Raw genomic sequence first — 24,129 nt, forward strand, 5'->3', positions numbered from 1 at the left:
AGTATAAATAACTTTACACCATTAAACAAATTAAGTCTCATTTGTTGTGAAAGAATTAAATTAGAGTCTTGTTTTTCAGTTCAATGATCTCCCTCACATGCTTTTCCAAAATTTTTGGGAGATTTATTTATTTTATTATGTGAACCAACAATGGCATGCATTTTTTTATGTGGTGACCAAGTTTGCAAGTTTGGGAGTAAATATTTTTCAACTTAAATAAAGTAATTTCATAACCTCCTTCAACTAATTTTTCAACTTATGTAAAGTGATTTCAGCATTAGCAAATTTTAAGCAAGTTGATTGCAAATCTGGGAGTAAAAACATTTCCAACTCAAATAAAGTGATTTCATAACCTGCACAACTAAAATTTCGAACCCAGGTAAAATGATTTCAGCACCAACAAATTTGAAGTTGACCAATTGTAAGTAAAAAGTTTTCCAATTTAATTCAAATAAAGTGATTTCATAATCTCATTCAACTAAAATTTCAACTCAATAATTAAAGTGATTTTAGCATTAGCGAATTTTAAGTTGGCATTTCAGATGTGGGAATTTTGGTCGAAGTATTATTTTTAAAACTACAAAAAGACCACGGTCCTAAAATTTAAGTAATAATTAATGGCCCTGATTAGTTATTTGTAATATTTAAAGGTCATTATTTGTAATTTTCCCCATTTTTAAGTTATTATGATATTTACTTACAAGGATGTAATTTTAATTTTCATTGATAGATCTCAGTGAATCAAATACAAAAGATGCTGGAGTTAACTGAAAAGGGACGATATAATAATGAAGAAGAAAAAAGTTATATACTTAGCCTTATAATATACTTAAAATGCTTGTTTCTAATTAAATCAAGACATTCATATATTTTATAAATTATTTATTCTATAACAAATTCTTATTATTAATATTATTAAAATTATTAACACATTAAAATCCAATATCTTGATTTGATTGGATGAAAGTATATATCAAGTATTTAAGGCTAATACTTAAATCTTCCCCTAATGAACCTTCGTAGAAACTGTGATGCATAATACCAGTCAATGAGAAAAATATACATACCATTTCACACGCTTTTTCTGAACAATATATAGAAAATTAGCTCCACCGTTGTTGCATTATATATACCTTATCGCTCATTTCATCTTCATGCAAGCTTATTTTAAGTTTTAGTTATCAGTATTTGAAACCACAAAACAAAGCATGGTGGTTTTCTACAATACGAAGTTGTATCTTCATTCTTTGGTATGGTGTTCTCTCCTAATTTGTCTCTCCTCAGGATTCTCTACTAAAAAATCCGTTTCACCATCAGAGGGAGAACAAGATCTTGGATTGTTCCAGCAATGGATGAAGCAGCATGGAAGAATCTACTCAAATTCTGAAGAGAGTGAAGCAAGATACGATATTTTCAGAAGGAATCTGAAGTATATCAGAGAGACTAATTCTAGGAGATCAAAGTCTCCCTCTGGATATCATTTGGGCCTCAACAAGTTTGCTGATATGAGTCCTGAGGAGTTTAGGCAAATGTACTTACATCCACTAGAGATGCCGGCGACCACCATCGGGAGGTCAGACTATGTCCAACAAGATGACTCGTGTGCACCACCTGCTACCTGGGATTGGAGAAAGCAAGGAGTTGTGACTGAAGTTAAGAACCAACAAAGTTGTGGTAAGTTGCTTGTTAGGTTGTCCAAGTGTGAATATACTTTAAACGATATGGAAAGTCCCACATCAGTTAAAGTATGCTTAATAACTAGTGTTATACTAAAGAGGATGAACCTATAAACTTGAGCTTTCTGAGTTAAGATGGAGTATCCTTCTATTACTCTTGCCCCTTCCTAGCATATTGGTATATACTTGAAACACATAGAACGACATTCACTAATCTTGGTTTTTGAATTTGAATAAATGAAAAGATGTCAATCAACTGATAGATTATTGTTTCATTGTTTGCAGGAAGTTGTTGGGCATTTGCAGCCACTGGAGCCATGGAATCAATTCATGCAATATCCACAGGGAAACTTTTTAGGCTTTCAGAACAAGAACTCGTAGACTGCGACACCTCAAGCCATGGTTGTGCAGGTGGATGGTCGCATTATGCCTTTGAATGGGTTATCCAAAATGGAGGAATTAGTGAAGAAGATAATTATCCTTATGTTGCCCAGAAGGGTGCTTGCAAAGCCAACATGGTTTGTTTCCTTTCTCATGTTATATGTTTATGTATTTGTGAGTTATGCAAACTATTCATTAGATATTAACATTGTGACTAACCTTATGTTAGGAAATCTGAGTTTGAGTGATTTGAAATGATGTGAGAAGTCTCACATGGGATAGAATTGAGATTAATATGTAATATATAATAAATGGAATGACCCATAAATTCAAGTCTTGAAATTTTAAATTAAGATGTGGTATCTTTCTATTATTCTTGCCCTCCCTCTCATTTTTAGGTAGCTGCTTTCCATTCCTAGCCAGTGGTTTTAGAGCCATGTTTCTCTTAGGTGAACACTTCTGACTTCTGAGTCCCAAAATGAGATTGTATTGGTTGCGTCAACAAGACTTGGAATGTCATTAAAAAAAAAAAAAAGCTTAAAAATGGAAAGTTAAAAGTACTTTGATATCGTATCGTTTTCTAAATTCTGGTTTCTATATGTTTCAACAGCATGATGGAGACAAAGTCGTCAAAATTAGTAAATATACTCAAGTACCACAATCCGATGATGCTCTCAAGTGTGCCACTTCTAAGCAGCCTGTAACTGTGGCTTTCAATGCAACAGATCTTCAGTTTTATGAGGGTGTAAGTCTTATATCAGTTATCATTCAGTCTCTGTTGTGTGTGTGTGTGTATTTTTGTTGTTGTTGTTGTTGTAGTTAATTAATTGACCGATGTTTAATAATTATGTGCATATCAGAAAACATAATATCATTACTTACATCGTCCTTTATGATCTTCCAAAGCTTAAATTCTAAACTTGATATTGACAGCTTGTTTAATTTCTTGGAACAGAATATATCAATCTTCAGTTTCCCCTAATTACGTTTAGGTAACGTTTAGATTGGTAGATTTGGATTTGGATTTCATATTTAAAATATCCCATTTTAAATTAATGTATTTAAAATTATTTATTTGGATAATTTAAAAAAATTGAATAAAAAAAGAGAGATAAGTTGAAATTCAAAACAAAAACAAAAAATATATCTCCATTTTTCAATCAATAAGAGACGAGAAAAATATATAAGAAAAGATATGAAGTCATAGAGATATCAATAGTAAAAATATAAGAAAAATGAAAATTTTAAAGTGATTAAAATTTCAAATGACTAGAGTGCAAAAAGAATTTAAAATTACAAATGAAATATAATAAAAATTGAATTTTTGTGTATCCAAATGAAATATTTGATCCAAATCCATGTTAATTCAAACACACCATTGACTAATTTGTTTACTTGGCTAGGGAATTTATGATGGTGAGAATTGCCCCAAGGATTCAACTGGTGTGACTCATATTGCTTTGATCGTTGGATATGATTCAAAAGATGGCACAGATTATTGGATTGTGAAGAACTCATGGGGAGATACTTGGGGAATGAATGGATACTTCTTTATCCAGAGGAACACAAATTTACCAAATGGAGTTTGCTCTCTCAATGCTTGGGCTTATGTCCCAAACATTTAAACTAGTAGTACACTTGTTACGTAGTTCTATTGTCAACTTCTATTGTTTGTACTTCTTATTTGATATGTTGTGATCGAGGGAATTATTATGAACTCAACTCTATCATATATTTTAAATAAAAGCCTTAAATTGTTTTCCCTAGTATAAAATTTTATATTTCTTTAGATTTATTTTATAATCATAATCATATTGATACATTGGTAAATGAGATTATATAAAACTTTGGCAATATTCCATCTTCTAATTAACGTCCGAGCGACTTGAATAATTAAAACTAAGTAGTTACAAAGTAACAGTGATGGTTCCATATGAGAAATTCTTACATGGACCTAGTATATCATCATGTGATCCATGCTTTATCAAATAAAAACATGTTATATCATATGATTGTAAATATAAATTAATTTTGTCATTAATGATGATAAAGCTAGATAGAAAACAAAAAAAGTTAAAGAAACATTCTATTACCAAAAATAAAATCATTGAAAATAATACATAAGATTTTATTCGATTTAACTAGTGCAACATAATGTTTTATTAGATAGAGCATTAACAATGTGATACATTGTGTTCATGCAAAAATTTCTTCATTCATGGATTATATTATACGTTGAATTAATAATCAAGTTCAAGCTGGAGTAGTGCCACGTTTATTATTATTATTTTTTTGTAAATGTGGCAAATATATCATTAATTTAGTGTAGTATTTAATTAATACATTAATATTTTAAGAAAGTTTAGGTGAGTTAGCTCCTAAAAACTTACTAGAGCTAGGGTATGTCTTTAGGTTCAAAAAGCGTAGAGAGATAATTATAAATTATCCACAAATATAATCCTCACATGTAATGACTATAAATTTTGAATTAAATAAATTTTTTTTAATTGATATTTTATTTAATTGTTTCAATTTAACAAATAGACGATGGTTATTTATTAGAACTTAAGCTAGCAACTTACTAAAAGATTTAAAGTTCAAAATTCAAATTCTTTTAATTTTATTTTATCATGGTTATGAGAAAATTTCTCAAAAAAAAAAACAAAGAGAGAAAATATCTTGTCTCTTATGTTATAATATATAAAAAAAAGTTGGGTCCATGTTTATAATTTTCTCAATCCTCCCTTTTTTTCAAGTCAGATTTTTCTTCTTCTTCTGTCATTTTAACGAGAGAACCGATGAGAGAGAGGGAGAGAATTCTGGAAACTTTCATCTCTGTCCTTCTCCGTTCCAACATGTCCACAGACTTGGGTATGCAATCACCATGATCGACTGATGCTAAGGGCCCACGCGTTGTCTTCTCCATCTTATTTCACAGCGTTCACTATTGGTAATCTTTGCCTAACTCGTTCATCCATTCTTCATCCGCATCGCCGACTGTTCTTTTTCTTCCCCACTCTTCTCTATTTATGCGACAGCTTCCCTTCTTCTTGCTTCAAGTTGCTGTTGCATTCGTGGGTATGGCTATGGCTGTAGGGGCATCGAAATTCTTCCTTCCATGCTTCACGTCAACACTGTCATCTCGCCTGTTTTGCGTCACAGATTGCTCAACTTAGCTAGTCATCCAACTTGTCTGTTCATCGACATCGTTGTTGGAGTCCTGTCTGTTTGTCATTGCAGGTGGTTCCGGTGAGTGCTTGGCCATTTTCTGTCGCTACTTTAGCATCCTCGTTAGAACTATAATTCCTTTGTGCTTCCCCTGTTCAGTGCTATTATCTTCTTTCTCTCTCGTTCCTTTATGTGTCGTTAATGATCCAAGGTTAGTCATTTCAATCCTCCTCTTCCTTATTGCTTGGTGTGCATTGTTGGCTGAGATTGTAGAATTTTCTCCCTCCTTTCTTTGCTGCTGAAAGTAATGTGGATGGAGATTTAATTTTATTTAAGCATTAAAGTGGATTTATGTTGAAGGAGAAGCTTGGTTAATCTTATGTTGCCATTGGAAAAAATATATTTATGAAAAATGGTTGTGAATTTTTCCTTGTTCAACTACCGTATATGATTGTGTAGGGAGGGGATTGGATTAATCTGAAATTTAAAACTTAGTTAAACATTTTCATTAAATAATTCCAGTATGGTTTTTTTTTGGGTTATGATTAATGGAGATGAATGTGAGTTTGGGTTTTATTCTTAAAGTTAAAAGCTATTTTTTCCCTTGTTAAAAAAGGGGGTTTGAGGAGCATGTTTTATCTATATATTGATATTTGAAAAAATGTTGGAAAGCATAATTATGAGGAAGAGGTTTGGTATTTATTTGAGTTTTAATGCATATAAAATGTTCGCTAAAATGCTTGAAAGAAAGTTGGAATTAGAATTAGAGATTTTAAAAAGAATATTTTCATTAATAATTCAAGTACCAAATTGCTATTTATGTATTGATCTTTGAAATATCTATGTAAGGTTGTGGCAACGTCGGGATGAAGTTTTTGGATTTGTAGGAAGCCTAATAAAATTTTATTGTATATGATAAGGCGATTGAAAGAGAAAAAAGACATATTTGGTTTGAAGGTTAATTATTTATGGAATTTACTTGAGTTTGGTGAAGAATTTTGACTGTGAAGCTACTGTGAGACAAACTAGATATTAGGGCATTGTATGGTTGATGATTACAAATGATAAATCATTTGCTCGTTAGCAAGAAAAGATGGTATGAGTGCAACATAAAGATATCATTATTGGCTAGCTAGAGAAAGAAATAAAATATTTTAAATATGGTCGCTAGGTTAGGGACAAATGCTGATTTAAAAAAGATTTAATAATTTCTAGACAAGATAATAGGTTGATAACTTTTATTGGTAGTATATGAAATGGAGTTATCATTAAATAAAGTTATTCATTCTTCTTATTTAGGTAATTAGAGTAGCCAAAAGGCAACTAAGAGATGTTCAAAAGGAGCAAATTTTCATCTTGTGAGTTTTTCAGGTAAGTGGATAGCGTCCCAACTTTCAATAAAGATTTTCTTTCTATAATAGTATACTTGTTTGCAAAAAAATTTTAATTAACAACGATATGGTTATTAAATAGTTTATTTATTAAACTTCTTAATTTTGAGAAATTACCTTTACCAGTTTTAAAATTTTAATTAATTAATAAATATAAGTTTAGACTTTGATTATGAGATTTTGTTCTATCAAACACTGGATTGATATAAAGAATGATTCATACGAGTTTGACTTTGAAAGTGAAAATTTTATTGTGAAATTGATAATTTTCTTGCATATTTGAAAACGAATTTGAATGGAACTTTATACAGAACACTGGTTGCTAACGGCAGTTCCGTTAGGTGCACCATGGTACACCTAACTAGCAGGGTATTTATAAGAGGTACTAGCCTTGTGCGATAGTCAACGCACATGGAACGGAGGGATGGTAGTTCGTGAGTATCGTACTCACGTTTGTTTCGTGACTTCAAGCCGCATTTGATTAGCATTACTCTTGTGAACTGTGTATCCACGTTTGTTTCGTAGTTCCAGTTGCATTTGGTTACTTCCTTCGTGGACTGTGTGTCCACGTTTGTCTTCGTGGCATAAGTCACGTTTGGTTATTTACCCTCCTGGATTGTGTATCCACGTTTGTTATTTGCTATGATAAATCCCTATAATTATGATTTTTTAATTATTTGATAAACTTATTTTTCATTGATTTTGATTAGTGACATATTTATAATTATTTAATGTAATTATTTACTTTATTGAAAGTATATGATAATGATGTTTGATATGATACTTTAATGAATCAGGAATTTATTTAAAGTTACATAAAGTCCTTTTTGACGAAGTTTATTTTATATTTGTTTGCGAAAATTTTTATTTCTAACACATGTAATTATGTTAAACTTTCTTTTTATACATATTTAGTTATTTATTATTGGGATGCTATTCACTAGAAACTTATTTAGTCTTAAATTCATTAACTGGTGCTGATCCTACTATTGACATTCAAAGGGCAAAAAATTGTTCTGGGTGGTGGTATTTCGCTTAGTATTATCTCCTTTTGACATAAATATTTGAACTGATGTATTTTATTTTGAAAGTAAGGTTAGTTAGCTCCACATAGCCTATAGCTAGGTTTCTATTATGGTATATATTGTTTGCTGGTTGGAAGGAGTTAAGCTTCTGATTGATGTTATATTTTGTGTGAAATATTGATAGATTAAAAATTTTTGGGGGATCCTATTTATTAGGAAGATTTTACCAAAATTTCTATAAAAATATTGAAATTTTCAATATAATAATTTTATTAAATATGTTATAATTTTCAGTACAGATTCAATTATGTTTTAAAATGAAAAAAAAAAAATTTCAATTTAGGGCTTAAGAAATGTGTGATATAGTCCACATCCCATACCGGTTACCCTCTGTTTTTGAGGTGTGACATTACATCAATAGAGATTTGAACTTATGACCTTATGAATTATAAATCAAATTATTTCCAACTAGACCAACTGTCAGTGGTAAACATTTTGTCTCTTAATCTTGAAACATCGTGAACAATAGCGTTTATAATCCCCAAGCCAATTTACAAAAAATGTCAGCCTTATGCGAGTCTGACCTGACCTCAAAGGAAATTGGTTGCCAGGTAGTTTTGGAGTGAACTATTGCACAAATTTTCAGTCACAAAAAACAAAAAAAAAAAAAAGCCTATCGCACAAATTTTGCACTTCATAGTGTAATAACGTTTTATCTGAAAATAATATTTTTTATGTATTTTTCTATATAGGCCAAGTAATTAATTAATAATTTTAATTTGGAAATATAAAATTCTATGTGGTACAAAAATGATTTCAAAAAAGGTAAAATCATATTCAACAATAAAATTTACATGATATGTGTTTATATGATTAGAATAATTCATACATATATGTTCAGCCGAACGCTTTCTTCAATCACAATAATGAATCCCATAATTAGAATGCACCTCAAAGATTTTTAGATGAATTAATATGCAATTTGGAACCTAAACTATAGGTCCAAGGGTGATTTAAATCCCAAATTCATATTAGATACTTTTTAACCTTAAACAATTAAACTTGGGACAATTTTAACCCCACCATTAAATCAAAACAAATGTCTATTATTTTTTTTAACAAAAATGAGGCATAATGTGTAATTTTTCCTAGAGGTAGGAGAGAGAGGGAAAGTTATATTTGAGAAAAATTGCATATTAGGCTTTATTTTTTAAAAAAAGTATAAGGGATTTGTTTTAATCTAATGGTGAGGACAAAACTGACTCAAGCTTAATTGTTTAGAGTTTAAAATATATCAAATACAGGTTTAGGGTTTAAACTACCCTTAGACTTAGAATTTAAGGTCCAAATTACATATTAATTCTTTTTAGATTTCATTTTAATATTCTCTTCCCCTTTTCCCCTTATGAATTTCCTTCTTCTTATCTAATTGACAAGTTAATTGTTTTCAAAGACAATCGGCTTTTGATTAGAAAAAATGATAATAAAATCCCTTCGAATTATATAAATAACAATTTGGTTCCTCAAAATGCTATAATACTAATGAAGTCTCTTGAAACTTTTCTATTATTAAGGAATAAATGTAAATGATCAAATTACCTTTAATTTAAATATCAATTATCATTCATAAGTTTTGTTCCAAAATTCACAACTTTTCTTTTTAAAATTACAAGAACTCAACAATAATTCGCAAGTTCGCATTTGAAATTCGGTTATTTCTCAAGTGTTGCAAATATCAATTGCCATTCATAAGATTTGTTCTAAGATTTTCAATTTTTCTTCTTAAAATTAAAAGAATTCAATAGTAATTTATAAATTCACATTTGAAATTCTGATATTCCTCAAGTGTTGTAAATATCAATTGCCATTTATAAGTTTTGTTTTAAAATTCATAACTTTTCTTCTTAAAATCACAAGAATGCAATAGCAATTTATAAGTTTGCATTTGAAATTTTGAACTAAAGGCAATTTGGTCATTTATAGTAATTTTTTAATGATAGAAAAGTTCCCAGGGACTTCAAGAGAATTATAATATTTTGAGGGACCAACATGTCATTTATATAATTCAAAAAGATTTTATTATTATTTTTTCCTCTTGATTCTCTCTACAGAATACGGTCAGCATATTCACCTTTTTTTTTTTAACCTTTAATAGGATCAATATATTCAATACATATTAGCTTTGCGCATCGAATAAGGACTCTTAAATCGAAATTTCATAAGCCAAGATTGTGTATATGGAAGTTGCCATCAATGTTAATACACAGCAAATTCCACAAGTATATATGTCACTTCCCAAAAATATAAGATGTGACTGTTACAAGATATGCATACAAAAATCATATTCCATAAACCTAAATCCAACAAACTTCAAACTTTAAACCATAAACACATTTAACATGGCAACATGATTTTTGTTACCATACCTTTCATGTAAACCGAAGTGTGTAACTTTTTTGGTGGAAATCTTCTAAGTTAAAACTTTCTGAACTTTTACAACAATGCAAAATAACAACAATCCAACAAAAAAGGAGCTCGACTCCTAACCAATAGACATATAATCTCATAAGAAAGATAAGGATCGTAATTACAATACACGTGGAGCACCTTAAGACTCAAATTATGAAAATAATTTAATGTTGAAAGTTACATCAAGTTCAGATTTGTATGATATAATTCTTTTCCTTCAATTCAGTGATAAATCCTCTCAAAATCAACCGGAGATATAGGCTCAGCAATTCTATCTAAAGCCAAAAATATTTTTCAATAAATAACATCCTAGATTAAAATTAAAGTAAATAAAGGAAAGAATAAATGGAGTAAGCTTGAATTTAACTAAAATTGTCATTTAGAGCAGCCAGAGTGCATAACTCAAGTCAATTAATTTCTCTTAAATACTTATTCCAAGAACATCCTCTTATGGTGATAGCACAACAATTAAATCCCACTTTCTAACTACAAGCTTATATGAAACGATTAGAAGATGCATTGCTCATTATTATTATTATTATTATTATTATTATTATTATTATTATTATTATTATTATTATTATTATAATATAAAGAAATTCCATCCATGAAAATTGACTTGTTCAGTATAATTAAATTAAGAATAGTCATTTCAAAATATTCTTTAGTAAGACTTTATCAGAATGAATGACATGGGTGGACACAAAGTCCATGAGGATAAATAATTGATCAAGCGTGACTAGAAGTCACAAAACAAATATAGATACAGAATTCATGAAAATAAGTAACTAACAAGCATGGATACATAATCCATAAGGGTGAGTAATTGACAAGCACAATTTAAAGTCACAAAATAATCAAGTGCAGCTAGAAGCCATGAAATAAATGCAGGCATGAAACTCGCAAATAACAAGTGTCTGTACTAAACTGATGAATAACAAATGTACATGCAATGCTCATGAATATTTAGGTAGAATTTAACCATGATGTGCCAAGGGCTAATGGAATTGCTGTTAGTAACCAGCATTTTGATTTAGTGTCACAATTTAAATCAAGCATGCATGGGTCTATAAAATATCAAAATACCATATCTTTTCAACATGTTTTTGCATAAATAAATTTATCAGTATTTTTTCCATGCATGAATCGTAAAAAATTAATCATCCCTTACAAGTAAATAAAACATTATCAAACATAGCAATTACTTTCAGATATTCATTTTCAAAATATAGCTCCAACTCTTTCCATAAAATCTATTATAATGAAAATATTTCTAAGAACAATAGTCAAAAATGAAATTAAAATCATAAACCATTAAATAAGACTAAATTAAAATATTCTATCATTTATCCTTGAGGAACCAAAAAAATTATATAAACAGCGGAGGTGACATGTGAATACACTCAATTAATATTTTTAAGAAAATAAATTTGTTAACAAGTCATGAGAATGTTATTCACTTACCTTTCATATTTTCAAATATAAAACTTACTCCTAGTTGATATTCTTGCATCAATACTTTAGTCTCTAAGTTCCTAATATTTAATTAATATCATTATCGTTTCCTCTTTCACGCTTTATCATTCAAAATCTTCAGTCCAAAATGATTTAGAAAAATAAAAGAGAAAGATCTTAATTTCAATCTTTCTCAAACATTGCATCAAACATTCTAATGACATTTCAAAGATGAATATATAAACTACAATTTGATCCTTGAATCACCAACAAAAATATCTTTTTCAAAAATTTCTAATTTCAACTCTTTCATTGTAGAAAACAACTACTTTTTTCATTTAAAAATATAAAATATTTTTAACTGAATCTCACCCCTAATAAAGTAATTAACTACTTTCCAACTAATCCTATTTTTTTATATTTACATCTATTAAATACCCTATAATAAATATAAAATCATTATCAATAGGGGCATTTTTAAAGAAAAAAAGCAATGATTACACCTTTAAAGACTAAAAATGCCTTACATCTTTAAACATCTAACTTCTCAAAAAATACCTTATATTTTTTAATGGAAGGAGTATCTTCCATAGTTTTTAGTTAACAGTAAAACAATTATTGTAATAACTTAGAAATTTAAGATAAAAAATTGTAAATTAGTGATAGGGTATTTTATTTATATTTTATATATTATTGGGATAATCTTGACAATGGTATCAGTGGCTTCATGGAAATTTCCTTACAATTTAATCATGAAGTCCAGTGCCCGAGTCCTCTTGGAGATCAACAGGGATTTTATTGTCCCAGCCTGTGGCGAAATTACCTTTTGTCCTTCAAAAAAAAATCAGAAAAGGTCTAAAATCAGAGATCACGCACGCATCAGCCCCCCCCCCCCTCCTTCTCTAATTTTCAGCTTCAAAGAATCTAGAGCAATAAAAGTGTGAGAGAGATCTTCGAACCACAACCTCTGCATCTTTGCCGATCTATTCGCGGCCTTTCTCTCCGTCTGTCGCTGGAGATTGTGGGTGCGTTCGGTTCAGGTTCTGTTTCTTCCGTTTTTCCCCTGTTCTGTGTCTGTCGGAAGTTCGTCGCCTTTCAAGCTCTTTGCTTCTCTGATTGTGAGCGCCGACGACGTCAAAGGTTCTCCCTCCTTTCCTTGCTGGCGTCGACTGCGTTACCCTGTCCGTGTAGTCGTGCAAGTGATTCAGATTTTCCTCTCCTATGTTCAGTGCCGTGAGCTTTTCTTTTTTTTTTACCCTCTTCTCTTCTTCTGCGTAATGGTGATCTGAGTCTTGTGATGCAATCGGACCTTCCCCTCCCTTCACTCTCATCCTTGTCCGTCTGCTGTCAATGGCCATAGAAGCACTAGAACCTTTCCTCCAACAGTGCCGCGACGTGCCTGAATCAGGTTCTTCCTCCCTTGTACAACTCGTGGGCTCCATCATCTTCTTCTCTATTTCTGCCATTGTGATTTAAGTCTACCGTGGGTAACGAATCATCAAAGAAGATGGGTTGCTTGTTGGAGGTCCGTCAGTGAGTTCCTTTTCCTTGTGCAGTACCGTAGACCCCTTCCTTTCTTCTCCTCTGCTCATGTTGCTGCTGATATATATTTTTGTTTTTAAATTGTTGAAGCTGTGCGTTTGAGTGCTGGAATTGTTGAAGCTGTGAAATTTCCTTCCCTGTGCTACCGTGAGTGGTTGAGTTTGAAGGATAACTGCTTTTAGTTGAGACTTTTAACATTAAGAACAAGAGAATCATGATTATGGGTTGAGACTGAATTTTTCCTCCATTTTTCTGCTAACTGTGTGGAATGTAAAGTTGAAAATTTAATTTTCCTTTGAGCATTAAAATTTATTTGTGCTATAGGATTTAAATTGGAGAGCTGGATTATTTCAATTATTGTTATTAGGTGATTTGGGAAACGAAAGTTCAAGAAAAGAAAGTATGGTATTGGTTAAAGAATTCATGTCCATAAGGTGTTCCATAAAATGCCTACTAGGAGAGGTTTGTTTAATCATGCATGTTCTGAAATTTCATCAGTTCCACAAGAAGTGTGTTAATGTGGGTGTTGTTGATCTATGAACTAATTTGAAGGTTATAAAAGAAATTTGATTGTGAATTTAGCTTGTAACTATAAATTCTTGAAAGTGGATGATTATTGATAAATTATGTGATGAAAGGTTTGATTGTTACAAAGCCCTTTTCAATGGATTGAAAAATTAGTTATGTTCATAAAGAAACTTTCATGTAAATCTTAGTTCCAAAGTTTTAAATTTTTAAGTCTTATACATACATACATGCGTATGTATGTATATATAAAGATGTGTTGATGTGGGAAGAGAGTTTTTCAGCATAATCAGAAGTTTATTAAGACCCTAACAAGTTCTATATATAGGGAGTTGGGAAGAAGGAAAAATCAATTAACATAATAAGAGGAGAACCTTATACTTTAAAAACACTTCAAATAAGTAAATAGCATCCTAGTTAACTTATTAATAAAGTTTTTTATCAAAATTATTACATTTTTATGTATATTATTCTTATTAACAACTATAATAAATATTAGTTACTTTGTTAATTAAACTATCTTATTTTTTAGAGATTATAGAATAATGTTGAAGGATGATTAAATTATGATTTGTGTTAGTATTTTTCTTAAGAGATATAATTTTAAGTTTGATGAAGGCATTCTTAGTTATTTAATTATGAAAATTGTTGGCCACTCAACAAAAGCAAGAATAGATATTATTTATGAAATTTTATTTTGATAAGTATCAAATTGAAGATTAAGATGATTTATGCAAGTTTGGTATTACGAATAAAAATTGTATTTCAGATATGACTATTTTTTTGCATGTTTAAAAAGTAATTTTGAGAGGATTTTAAGCGAAACACTATTGCTAACGATAGTTCCGTTAGCCTTGAGTACATTTTGATCAATAATTAGCTAGTTTGATTTCATGAGCTTTATTCTCACATCTGTTATTTGTGAACTGTGTATTCATGTCTTGTTAGTTACCCTCGTAGACTATGTATCAATATCTGTTTTATGGCTTCAATCATGTCTGGGTAGTTATCCTTATGGATTAAGTATCCACATTTGTTTTCATGGCATAAGCCACGTCCGGTTATTTACCCTCGTGGACTATGTGTCTGTGTTTGTTACTTGTTCTGTTAAGTATTCAAAAGTCTAAATTTTTAATTGACTTGTGTAAATGAAATTTCAATAGTTTCAATTAGTAAGTGTACTACTTTAATTTACATATGGATAATTTCTTTCAATCCACTCTCATTTTATAGTTATGAGTAAGATTTACAGATTTGTTAAGTTTATTATATTGAATAATAATCTTTTCAATTATTTTATGTAATTGTTTGAGATCATTTTTAGTCTTTTAAATTTTATTTTTAGGATGTTATTCATTAGTAAATTATTTTAATCTCAAATTTGTTAGTTGACGTTGAGCCTCCTACTAAGTATAGAAAAGTTTATCACTAATTGGGAAGTGGAGGACCTATAGACTAAGCTACTTTTTGATAAAAAATTTGAATTATAAAATTGTATTTTGTAAGTTAAATTTTATGTGCTCTATATAAGTCATAGCTAGGGCCTTTATTTTATTATATATTCTATATCCTGGTTGGAAGGGGTTGAGCTCCTAATTGACTTGAATATTTTTCTCAAAATATTGTATTGTTGAATTTTAAAAGATACTATTTATAAGGGAGGTTCTACTGAAATTTTTACAAAAATATTAGAACTTTTGTTATCATACAAATCTAATTATGTTTTAGAAATATAAAAAATTTCTCAATTTAAGGTTGTAGAATGTGAGATATGGTTCATATCTCATTTTGGTCACACCTAAATTTTGGAGCGTGACAATTAACACACATATTTTTGTCACTATAAAATTAAAATTCCTCTAACAGACACATTACCAAATCCTTTGCAGGCACTAGTGTTTAACTAAATACTAAACTCTTTTCTCGTCTGATCTCCTTCCAATAACATCTATAATCAATAGTTTGATTTACCAAACCTACTATATATATAAAGACACTAATTAAGTTCACCCATTTAATAAACTCCTTCATACAAATAAATAAAACACACACACACACACACACACACACTCTCTCTCTCTCTCTCTCTCTCTCTCTCTCTCTCTCTCGTGTATAATAATACAGAAAAAGACTAAAACACTAAAATTAACTATGATCAACATAGTCACTCTTTTGAATAAATTCTTTTCACTCAAACATTCTGACAAACACCTTAAGTGCATTCATTTACATTATAATTTACTCTAACTTTGTTAATACATTCTGGGTTATTACACTGTGAGAAATTCTTAGATAAAACGGGTGCACCACATCATTTGTAGTCAATCTAATTCAAACATGACATTCAGAAGGCATTAAATATAAATTAATTTTGACATTAATAATAACAGAGAGATAAAAGGCAAGAAATCAAATATGCATTTTGTTATAAAAATAATATTAATTAAAATAATATTATATAAGATTTTATTTAGATGACTTGGTATATTTTAATTAGAAAGACTATAAATGATGTGGTGCATTCGGTTAACCAAAGAAGTTCCCTTACAATATACGGGTCACAAACATGTAATATAGAGAAAATAAGGTATTATTTTTCTCGCAACCATTTTGTTTTAAACCAGATAAAGTATTAATTTTACACGTTCATCTAATTTGAACATGTTTGGCTACGGTGGAGTGTGTGGAAGAAAAAATAATATTCGTACCAAACTTGCGTATTCAAAACGGTGAGCCCATGAAAATGAAAGGGATCCATATGGAACCGATAGATAGTTTTGGGGGGGGGGGGGACTTGATTTTATTATAAGACGAATGCAAGAGACTAATCTCGTAGCTAACATCAATTAAATGAACAAAGATTCTATTGGATCGTGAATCCTACCTTTGAAATAAAAAATGGAAAATGAGAATATTTAACACCAGCCAAATGGAAAAACACGTTTGTCATTTAATGTTTATATTTCTTTTGCAGAGAAATTCTCTCATGTATCAGTTGCATCACATCATCTAATAAAATTGTACTAATTCAATCAATTAAAATATTGTGTCATTATTTATAATGACTTTATTTTTAGAACATAATACCTATTTAATTTCTTATCTTTTCTCTCCCTACTATTATTAATGGCATAATCAATTTGCATTTATAGCTATCTGAATGGCATGTTTTTATTAGATGGAGCATGAATAATGCAGGGCACCAAGTTTATACAAGAATTTCTCTTCTGCATGAAACAGGTTCATGTAAGAATTTCTTTGAAACGAGAATCATCCTATTTCCTATACGCATACCTTATCGCTTATTTCACTTCTATGTAAAGCTTATTTGAAGTTTCTTTTCTCAAGATCAGAAACCACAAAACAAGCTTATGGTAATAACAAAATTCATTAGAAGGTTTTAGATATTGAAAAGGAAGAATTAATCTGCAGGTCCTTCTGTTTTTTTTTTTTTCAATTTTGAATTAGGTTTTTGTAGTTTATTTTGTTTTAATTAAACCTTTATAGTTTGATTGATTAAATATATTAATACCCAAAAGTCCAAATTATAAATGAATATTAAATTTTTTAAATAAAAACATTTTTAAAATTTATAGAAAATTTGATTTAATATTTTTAGTCAAACATTTTGATTGAGTACAATATTTACAATTTTATTAAATAATATGAAAGTTTTAGATATATCAAATTTATCTGAAAAACATAACCTAATTATATAAATTTTGAATTATAAAAATTGTGAAAAATATTTTAAAGTGATATAATCTTTTAATAAACATATAGAAGTCCTTAATTGCATTTTCTAAAAAGGAAAATAAAAGGATTTTAACAATAAGGACTGATATTTAATTTACCAAACTATAAGGGTTTGGTTAAAATAAAATAAATTATAGAGCTCTAATTCAAAATCATGTAAAATTTTAAGGACTTGTATATTAATTTTTCTTATTGAAAAGGAAAGGGATCCGCATGGAACCGATAGTTGCGGGGGGAACTTGATTTTATTATAAGACGAATGCAAGAGACTAATCTCATAGCTACCATCAATTAAATGAACAAAGATTCTATTGGATCGTGAATCCTACCTTTGAAATAGAAAAATGGGAAATGAGAATATTTAATACCAGTCAAATGGAAAAACACGTTTGTCATTTAATGTTTATATTTCTTTTGCATGAAACGATAATCATCCTATGTATAACTTATGGCTACAAGATATTGAAAATAAATTAGATGATTTAGACATATTTCGTTTTAATTCTTGTAATCTTACATTTATTTACTATTATTGTAATCGTTTAGAATTTTTAGCATATTTCTCGCATTTATTTCAATGGTTAAATTATGCCTATAAATATTCATGTCTTTAACTCATTTGCTTTGCATATTTGAATTGTTTCTTCCTTTATCCCGTTTTGCATCACAAGCATGGTTTTCATTTTCAAAAAGATTAGGTTTTTCCTTCATTCCTTGATCATTTGTTGTTTTGCTCTAATATGTCTCTCAGGTTTCTCAACTCAGGAATCCGTTTTATCTTCAAAAGCGGCTCAACAAGAGTTTGGAATATTCCAAAAATGGATGAAGAAGCATGGAAAGACTTATCCAAACTCCACAGAGACTGAACTTAGATTCCAAATATTTCAAAGAAATCTGAAGTATATTACAGAGACAAATCTTAAGATATCCAATTCATCATCTGGGAATCGTTTAGGCTTGAACAAGTTTGCTGATATGACTATGGAGGAGTTCAAGGAAGTGTACCTACAACAGCAAAATATGCCTACCACTACCAAAACCGCTACCGCTGCCACCACCGTGATCTCAGGATCTGACTGCGCAGCACCTGCTTCCAAAGATTGGAGAAATCAAGGATTTGTGACTCCAGTTAAAGACCAAGGAAAATGTGGTAAGTTGAACATAAAAAGCTTCTAAATGACTTATACGACCACCATGGTTAAGAGACTTATGCCTCGTACACTTTGAGAAATCTCACACAATTAATCAAGGAATGTAAAACTTTTGCATTTATTTTACTCTTCAACCTCAATGATTAACATATTGTTTCGTGGTTCATAGGATGTTGTTGGGCGTTTGCCGCCGCTGGAGCAATAGAATCAATAAATGCAATAACCACTGGGCAACTAATTTCTCTTTCAGAACAAGAACTCTTAGATTGCGATTCCATAAGCCATGGTTGTTCAGATGGATGGTCCTATCGTGCCTTTGAATGGGTTATCAATAATGGTGGGATAACTGAAGAAACCAGTTATCCTTATGTAGGTCAAAAGGGTTCTTGCAGGGCCAACATGGTCTGTTTATTCTCTCTTATGTACATGTGTGCGTGTGAGTATATATAGTTTGTAGCTATATATATATTTATATATTCTCTTTATCTAATTTGAGGTTTCTTTATATGTTTGTTAAGCAAAATGGAGGCAGAGTCGTGAAAATCAATAGTTATACTCCAATAGAACAATCAGATGAAGCTCTTTTGTGTGCCAGTGCTAAGCAGCCGGTTGCGGTCTCTTTGAATGTAATGAATGATCTTCGATTATATCAGGCAGTAAGTCTTCTCCGAAACCTCATTTTATCTTGGATTTGGAACATCTTCATACCCTCTTTCAATGCTTGCCTCCGTATTCAATCGCATGTGTCCCTTTCATTATTTATTTGATTTAATGGTGTAAGGTTGCTAATTATGATATTCAAGTAAATATATTATTCATTTAATAACTACCATGAAGAAACATTATAATATTATTTTCAAAAGTATTTACATGATGATAATAAATAATATATTTATTTTAATGCAATAATTAGCAATTTAATCTTGCACTATTAAACTAACACTACAAAAAAATTGCTAAGAGTTTTTAGCGGCGACTTTTCGCCGCTAAAAATCGTCGCTATAACAACCGTCGCTAATAGTTTTTGGCGGTGACAAATATTGTCGCCGCCAAAAGTATACTTTTAGTGGGCGACAAATGTCGCCGCCAAAAGTCTTTTCGCTGCTAAAAGTCTTTTTAGCGGCAACAAATGTCGCCGCCAAAAAGACTTTTAACGGTGACAATTTGTCGCCGCCAAAATTTTTTTTTTTAAGAAATAATAATTTATTTTATGCCACATCACTCTGCCACGTGTGCATTAAGTGATGCCACGTGACCTACTATATATGCAATAAATTATGCCACGTCACTTGCCATCTTGTGCCACGTTACAGTCCATGTGTTCAACAGATAATGCCACATCACCTAGCCATCTCATGCCATGTGTCAAGCTACCTCATGTGCCACGCCACCAGCTCATGCCACATCACCTGTCACATGTGTGCCTTCTTAAACAACCTCACGTGTCACATCACCACCATGCGCCACGTCACATATTTGTTGTGAAATATGACAAAGCTCAAATTTGAACCCTTGACCTTTCCCTTCTCCAAGCCTTAAGCCTTCCTTCTTTGCCAGTTGAACTGAAATGTACTTGTAGTTATTATATGCAAAATTAAATATATATTATGTAACTGCATACACATATATCAAATAATATATGATTAAAAAGATATCCATATATTATATTTTATATTCATTTATTAATATGACAAAATGATTTATATGAATATTTAAATTATAATTTTAATAAATATTATTTTTTACCAATAAATATTATTTTTTTAGGAAAATGAACTTAAAATAAACAATTTTTAAATATTAAAATAATATTCTTATATACATTGTAATAAATTTTTAAATTATATTTTTATTTTTTAAATGAAAATTATTAAGTATATAATTTATTTATAAATATGTATTATATTATTTTATGTTAAATTTCTTTTACTTTTTCCTTCTCCATATTTTTCTAAACAATTGATAAACTAAATGATTAAATTTTTATCCTCTCTCAAAATAGCTAAATATTTCCCCCTCTTTTAATAAAAATATATTTTATAGATAATTTTTCAATATCTTAAAAAATTATTTTAATAAAAAATTAATTTTAACCACATAAATTTTGTTAATAGTCATTTTGAATAATTTTGAAAATGAATACTAATAACTTTTGCAATATATGATAATTACAAGAATCTCTGTGTGATCAATCTAGTTAACATCTAATCATCTTCAATCTTATAGAAAGGTGGATTTGAGTAGTTTTTCATATTATTCTTAGTAATAATTAGTTATAAAATGTTATTATAGCAATGAAAACCTAAATATATTAGGAGGAATTACATGAAATCATTAGAGCTCAGTAGAAGAAGTAAATACCATATATATATCAAGCTAAGCATAAAGTGCGCAATATGTTAAGTAGTCTATAATATCATTAGCATCTCACGATGTTTGTACAACTTTAACTTCCTAATGCCATTTATGTATTTGATTGTAAGTAATAATTTATGTATAACTTAACCTAATTATAATTGAACTAATAACCCATTAAGATTTAAATTTATCATATTAAAATACTAGCTTAATAACATAATTCTTAAAAAAATATGAGCTATATATGTCTAAAAAATGATTATGAATAATATAAAATTAAAAAAATTTAATAATTAAACTTAGCACACTTTAACTATTATTTTTTTTATTTCACGTTCCTATATATAATTTATTTCTAATTCTATACATAAAATAAAAAATTTAATTTCATAAATATATTTTGAATAATTTTATTTAATTATTTTTTAATTTTTAAATTATTTTTTATAAAAATAATTTTGGTGGTGACAATTTGTCGCCGCTAAAAGCAAAATTATATTAATTATTACAAAAGCAAAATTATATTAATTATTTTTTAATTTTTAAATTATTTTCTATAAAAATGCTTTTGGTGGCAACAAATGTCGCCATCAAAAGTAAATTATATTAATTATTTTTAATTTTTAATTTATTTTTTATAAAAATACTTTTGGTGGCGACAATTTGTCACCGCCAAAAGTAAATTATGTTAATTTTTTAAATTATTTTCTATAAAAATACTTTTGATGATGACAAATGTCGCTGTCAAAAGTAAATTATATTACTTATTTTTAATTTTTAATTTATTTTTTATAAAAATATTTTTGGTGGCGACAAAATGTCGCCGCCAAAAGTAAATTATATTACTTATTTTTTATTTTTTATTTATCTTTTATAAAAATACTTTTGGTGGCGATATTTGTGAACTTTTAGCGGCGACAAATCACAGTTGCTGCTAAAAGTGACTTTTGGCGGCGAGTTTGATTTGCCGCCGCTAAAATTATAGTTTTGGTGGCAATTTTTAGCGGCGACAAATTGTCACCACCAAAAGTTCACTTTTGGCGGCGACTTTTTTAGTCGCCGTTAAAAATTGTTGCCAAAAGTTATATATTTTATAGTGTAAATAATAATTAAAACGGATCAATGATATGGAATATGAAGAAATTCAAATCTCTAGTATATATGTGGTGCTGAAAATAATTATTTTCTTAATTATGACATAATCAATCATTAAATAAATATTGATTAAACTATCAGTTGATAATATTACTATTTAATGTTGTGTTGTAATAATAATTAGCGTGGAGTGGAGTGGCGTCGTAGCGGTTAGAGATTCGAACCCTCCATATCTGTGTGTAAAAATAAGTGTGTACGGTTTTTTAAAATCAATTAAAAAGGGAAATATTCAAGACTATATCGACTTCATGTGATAAGGTCACATCCACCTATTTTCATTCATAAATTTTTTAACGTGATCCTAGTTAATTAAATTTTTCAGGAACGAATTTCAATCTTCGTAAATGTTTTCCTAATTTGCTTTTATTCTATTTTGTTAGGGATCGATTTACGAAGGTGAGAATTGTCGCCGGGATTCAACAGAAACAAATCACATTGCTTTGATAGTTGGATACGATTCAAAAGATGGGAAAGATTATTGGATTGTGAAGAACTCATGGGGAGTTGATTGGGGATTGAATGGATACTTCTACATGCGAAGGAATACAGGCTTACCATATGGAGTTTGCTCTATAAATGCTTGGGGTTTTGTGCCCAACATATAAAACATAGTTCACTAGTTAACACATGCATTATCAATTTTCTTTCACTTGTTTGATGTTGTTATGAACTCTTACCAATCATGGCTTTTAAATAAAAATTCATCAATTATTATATTATAATATTTAATATTATGTTAAAAGGTATTTTTTGTCTCTTTACTATTATTCATCAACGTCTAGTATCTTATTATCTTCAATGAAAATCATTGAATCCGCAAATTGTAATCCACGCAAAGATTTGTAGATTTCATTTATCTTATTATCTTGATTCTTGCCAGCAAATTTCCTTCCTATATTCCAACCTCCTAAATATACTTTAATTGATAATGTGATGTTAATTTTTTTTTTAAAAAAAGATATATAGAATCTGACTCTACCCAGGATAGTCAATAATCTAATTACATCCCGTACATATTAGCTACTACGCATTATATTATTTTTCCACACAAGTTTGGACTTTGGACCACACACGAATTTCTCCACATTTACATTCTTTGTAGTTTACTTTGTAAGAAGAATCAAACAGGCGTTGATCTTAGTGAAGGTACCTCAGGTTTAATTTTTATTGATCTAGTTCCTTCAGTTTGCTTCAATTATCAATTTGGTTCTCATTATTTAAAAAGGAGGTAGTATTGTTAAAATTTGTTGACATGGCTAACAAAATATTGACAGAAACAATTAGATTAATGAAAAAAATTATAATTATTTTGGTAAAAAAATAAACTTTGAAAATTAAAAGAAAAAACTAGAGCACAAAACTAAACATAGCATAAGAGATTATATTGATAAAAATTAAAAGAGATAATAAAACTTTTGGTCCTTCATGTTTACTTCAATTATCAATATAGTCCTTGAAGTTTTATTTTTATCAATAAAATCCTTAAAGTTTCGTAATTATACACAATTATTGTTTATGGTTTGAGGGAAAAATAACACCATGGTGACTAATTGTGTATGATTATAAAACTTTAGGAACTTGATTGACAAAAATTAAACTTCAAGGACCAAATCAATAATTGAGTAAATTTTGAGGGACTAAAGTTTCATTATCCCAAAATTAAATTAATTTAATGGTTAATTTATTCTCATTTAGATTTCTATACATGACAAATAATTGATATACTTTATACATTAGATTATTTTGAGAGTCCATTAGTATTTTAAAACTTAAATGACTCACATGATAATTTAAAAAACATAAGAGACTAATTGATAAAAATTAAACTCAAGTGACCAAATTGATAACTAGGACAAACTTGAAGGACTGAAAGTTTTATTATCCCTTATAAATATATATATATATATATATATTTGATTAAGTCAAATTCAAGTATTAATGGGCTTAATGATCAACTATATGATCCTAAAATTGATAATTAAGATGAATTTAAAGGACTAAAAGTTATATTATCCTAAAAAAAACTCTGAAAGAAGTTGAATTGAAGTGTTGTTTTCAATCACATACTTAGCTATAA

The 24,129-nt window shown here is 29.3% G+C and overlaps 1 protein-coding gene across 1 annotated transcript; it reads left to right on the forward strand.

Annotated features, from left to right (window-relative positions):
• The first annotated feature begins 1,208 nt into the window (after positions 1 to 1,208).
• On the forward strand, positions 1,209 to 3,720 carry LOC129286223 (ervatamin-B-like). Its single transcript, XM_054922234.1, has 4 exons — positions 1,209 to 1,674; positions 1,962 to 2,194; positions 2,668 to 2,802; positions 3,461 to 3,720. The coding sequence occupies exons 1-4, from the start codon at positions 1,209 to 1,211 to the stop codon at positions 3,680 to 3,682; spliced, it is 1,056 nt and encodes a 351-aa protein (XP_054778209.1). The 3' UTR covers positions 3,683 to 3,720.
• The last annotated feature ends 20,409 nt before the right edge of the window (positions 3,721 to 24,129 follow it).

Source organism: Prosopis cineraria, unplaced genomic scaffold (genome assembly GCF_029017545.1).
Source record: "Prosopis cineraria cultivar Desert tree isolate PC_DT_omini unplaced genomic scaffold, ASM2901754v1 PC11, whole genome shotgun sequence".
NCBI lineage: Eukaryota > Viridiplantae > Streptophyta > Magnoliopsida > Fabales > Fabaceae > Prosopis > Prosopis cineraria.

What these genes read in the sequence shown, in the direction of transcription:
- LOC129286223 (XM_054922234.1), top strand. Translation starts at nt 1,209, where the DNA reads ATGGTGGTTTTCTACAATACGAAGTTGTATCTTCATTCTTTGGTATGG. An exon ending in TAAGAACCAACAAAGTTGTG is followed by an intron (nt 1,675 to 1,961) that starts GTAAGTTGCTTG and finishes CATTGTTTGCAG; the next exon opens with GAAGTTGTTGGGCATTTGCA. An exon ending in GTGCTTGCAAAGCCAACATG is followed by an intron (nt 2,195 to 2,667) that starts GTTTGTTTCCTT and finishes ATGTTTCAACAG; the next exon opens with CATGATGGAGACAAAGTCGT.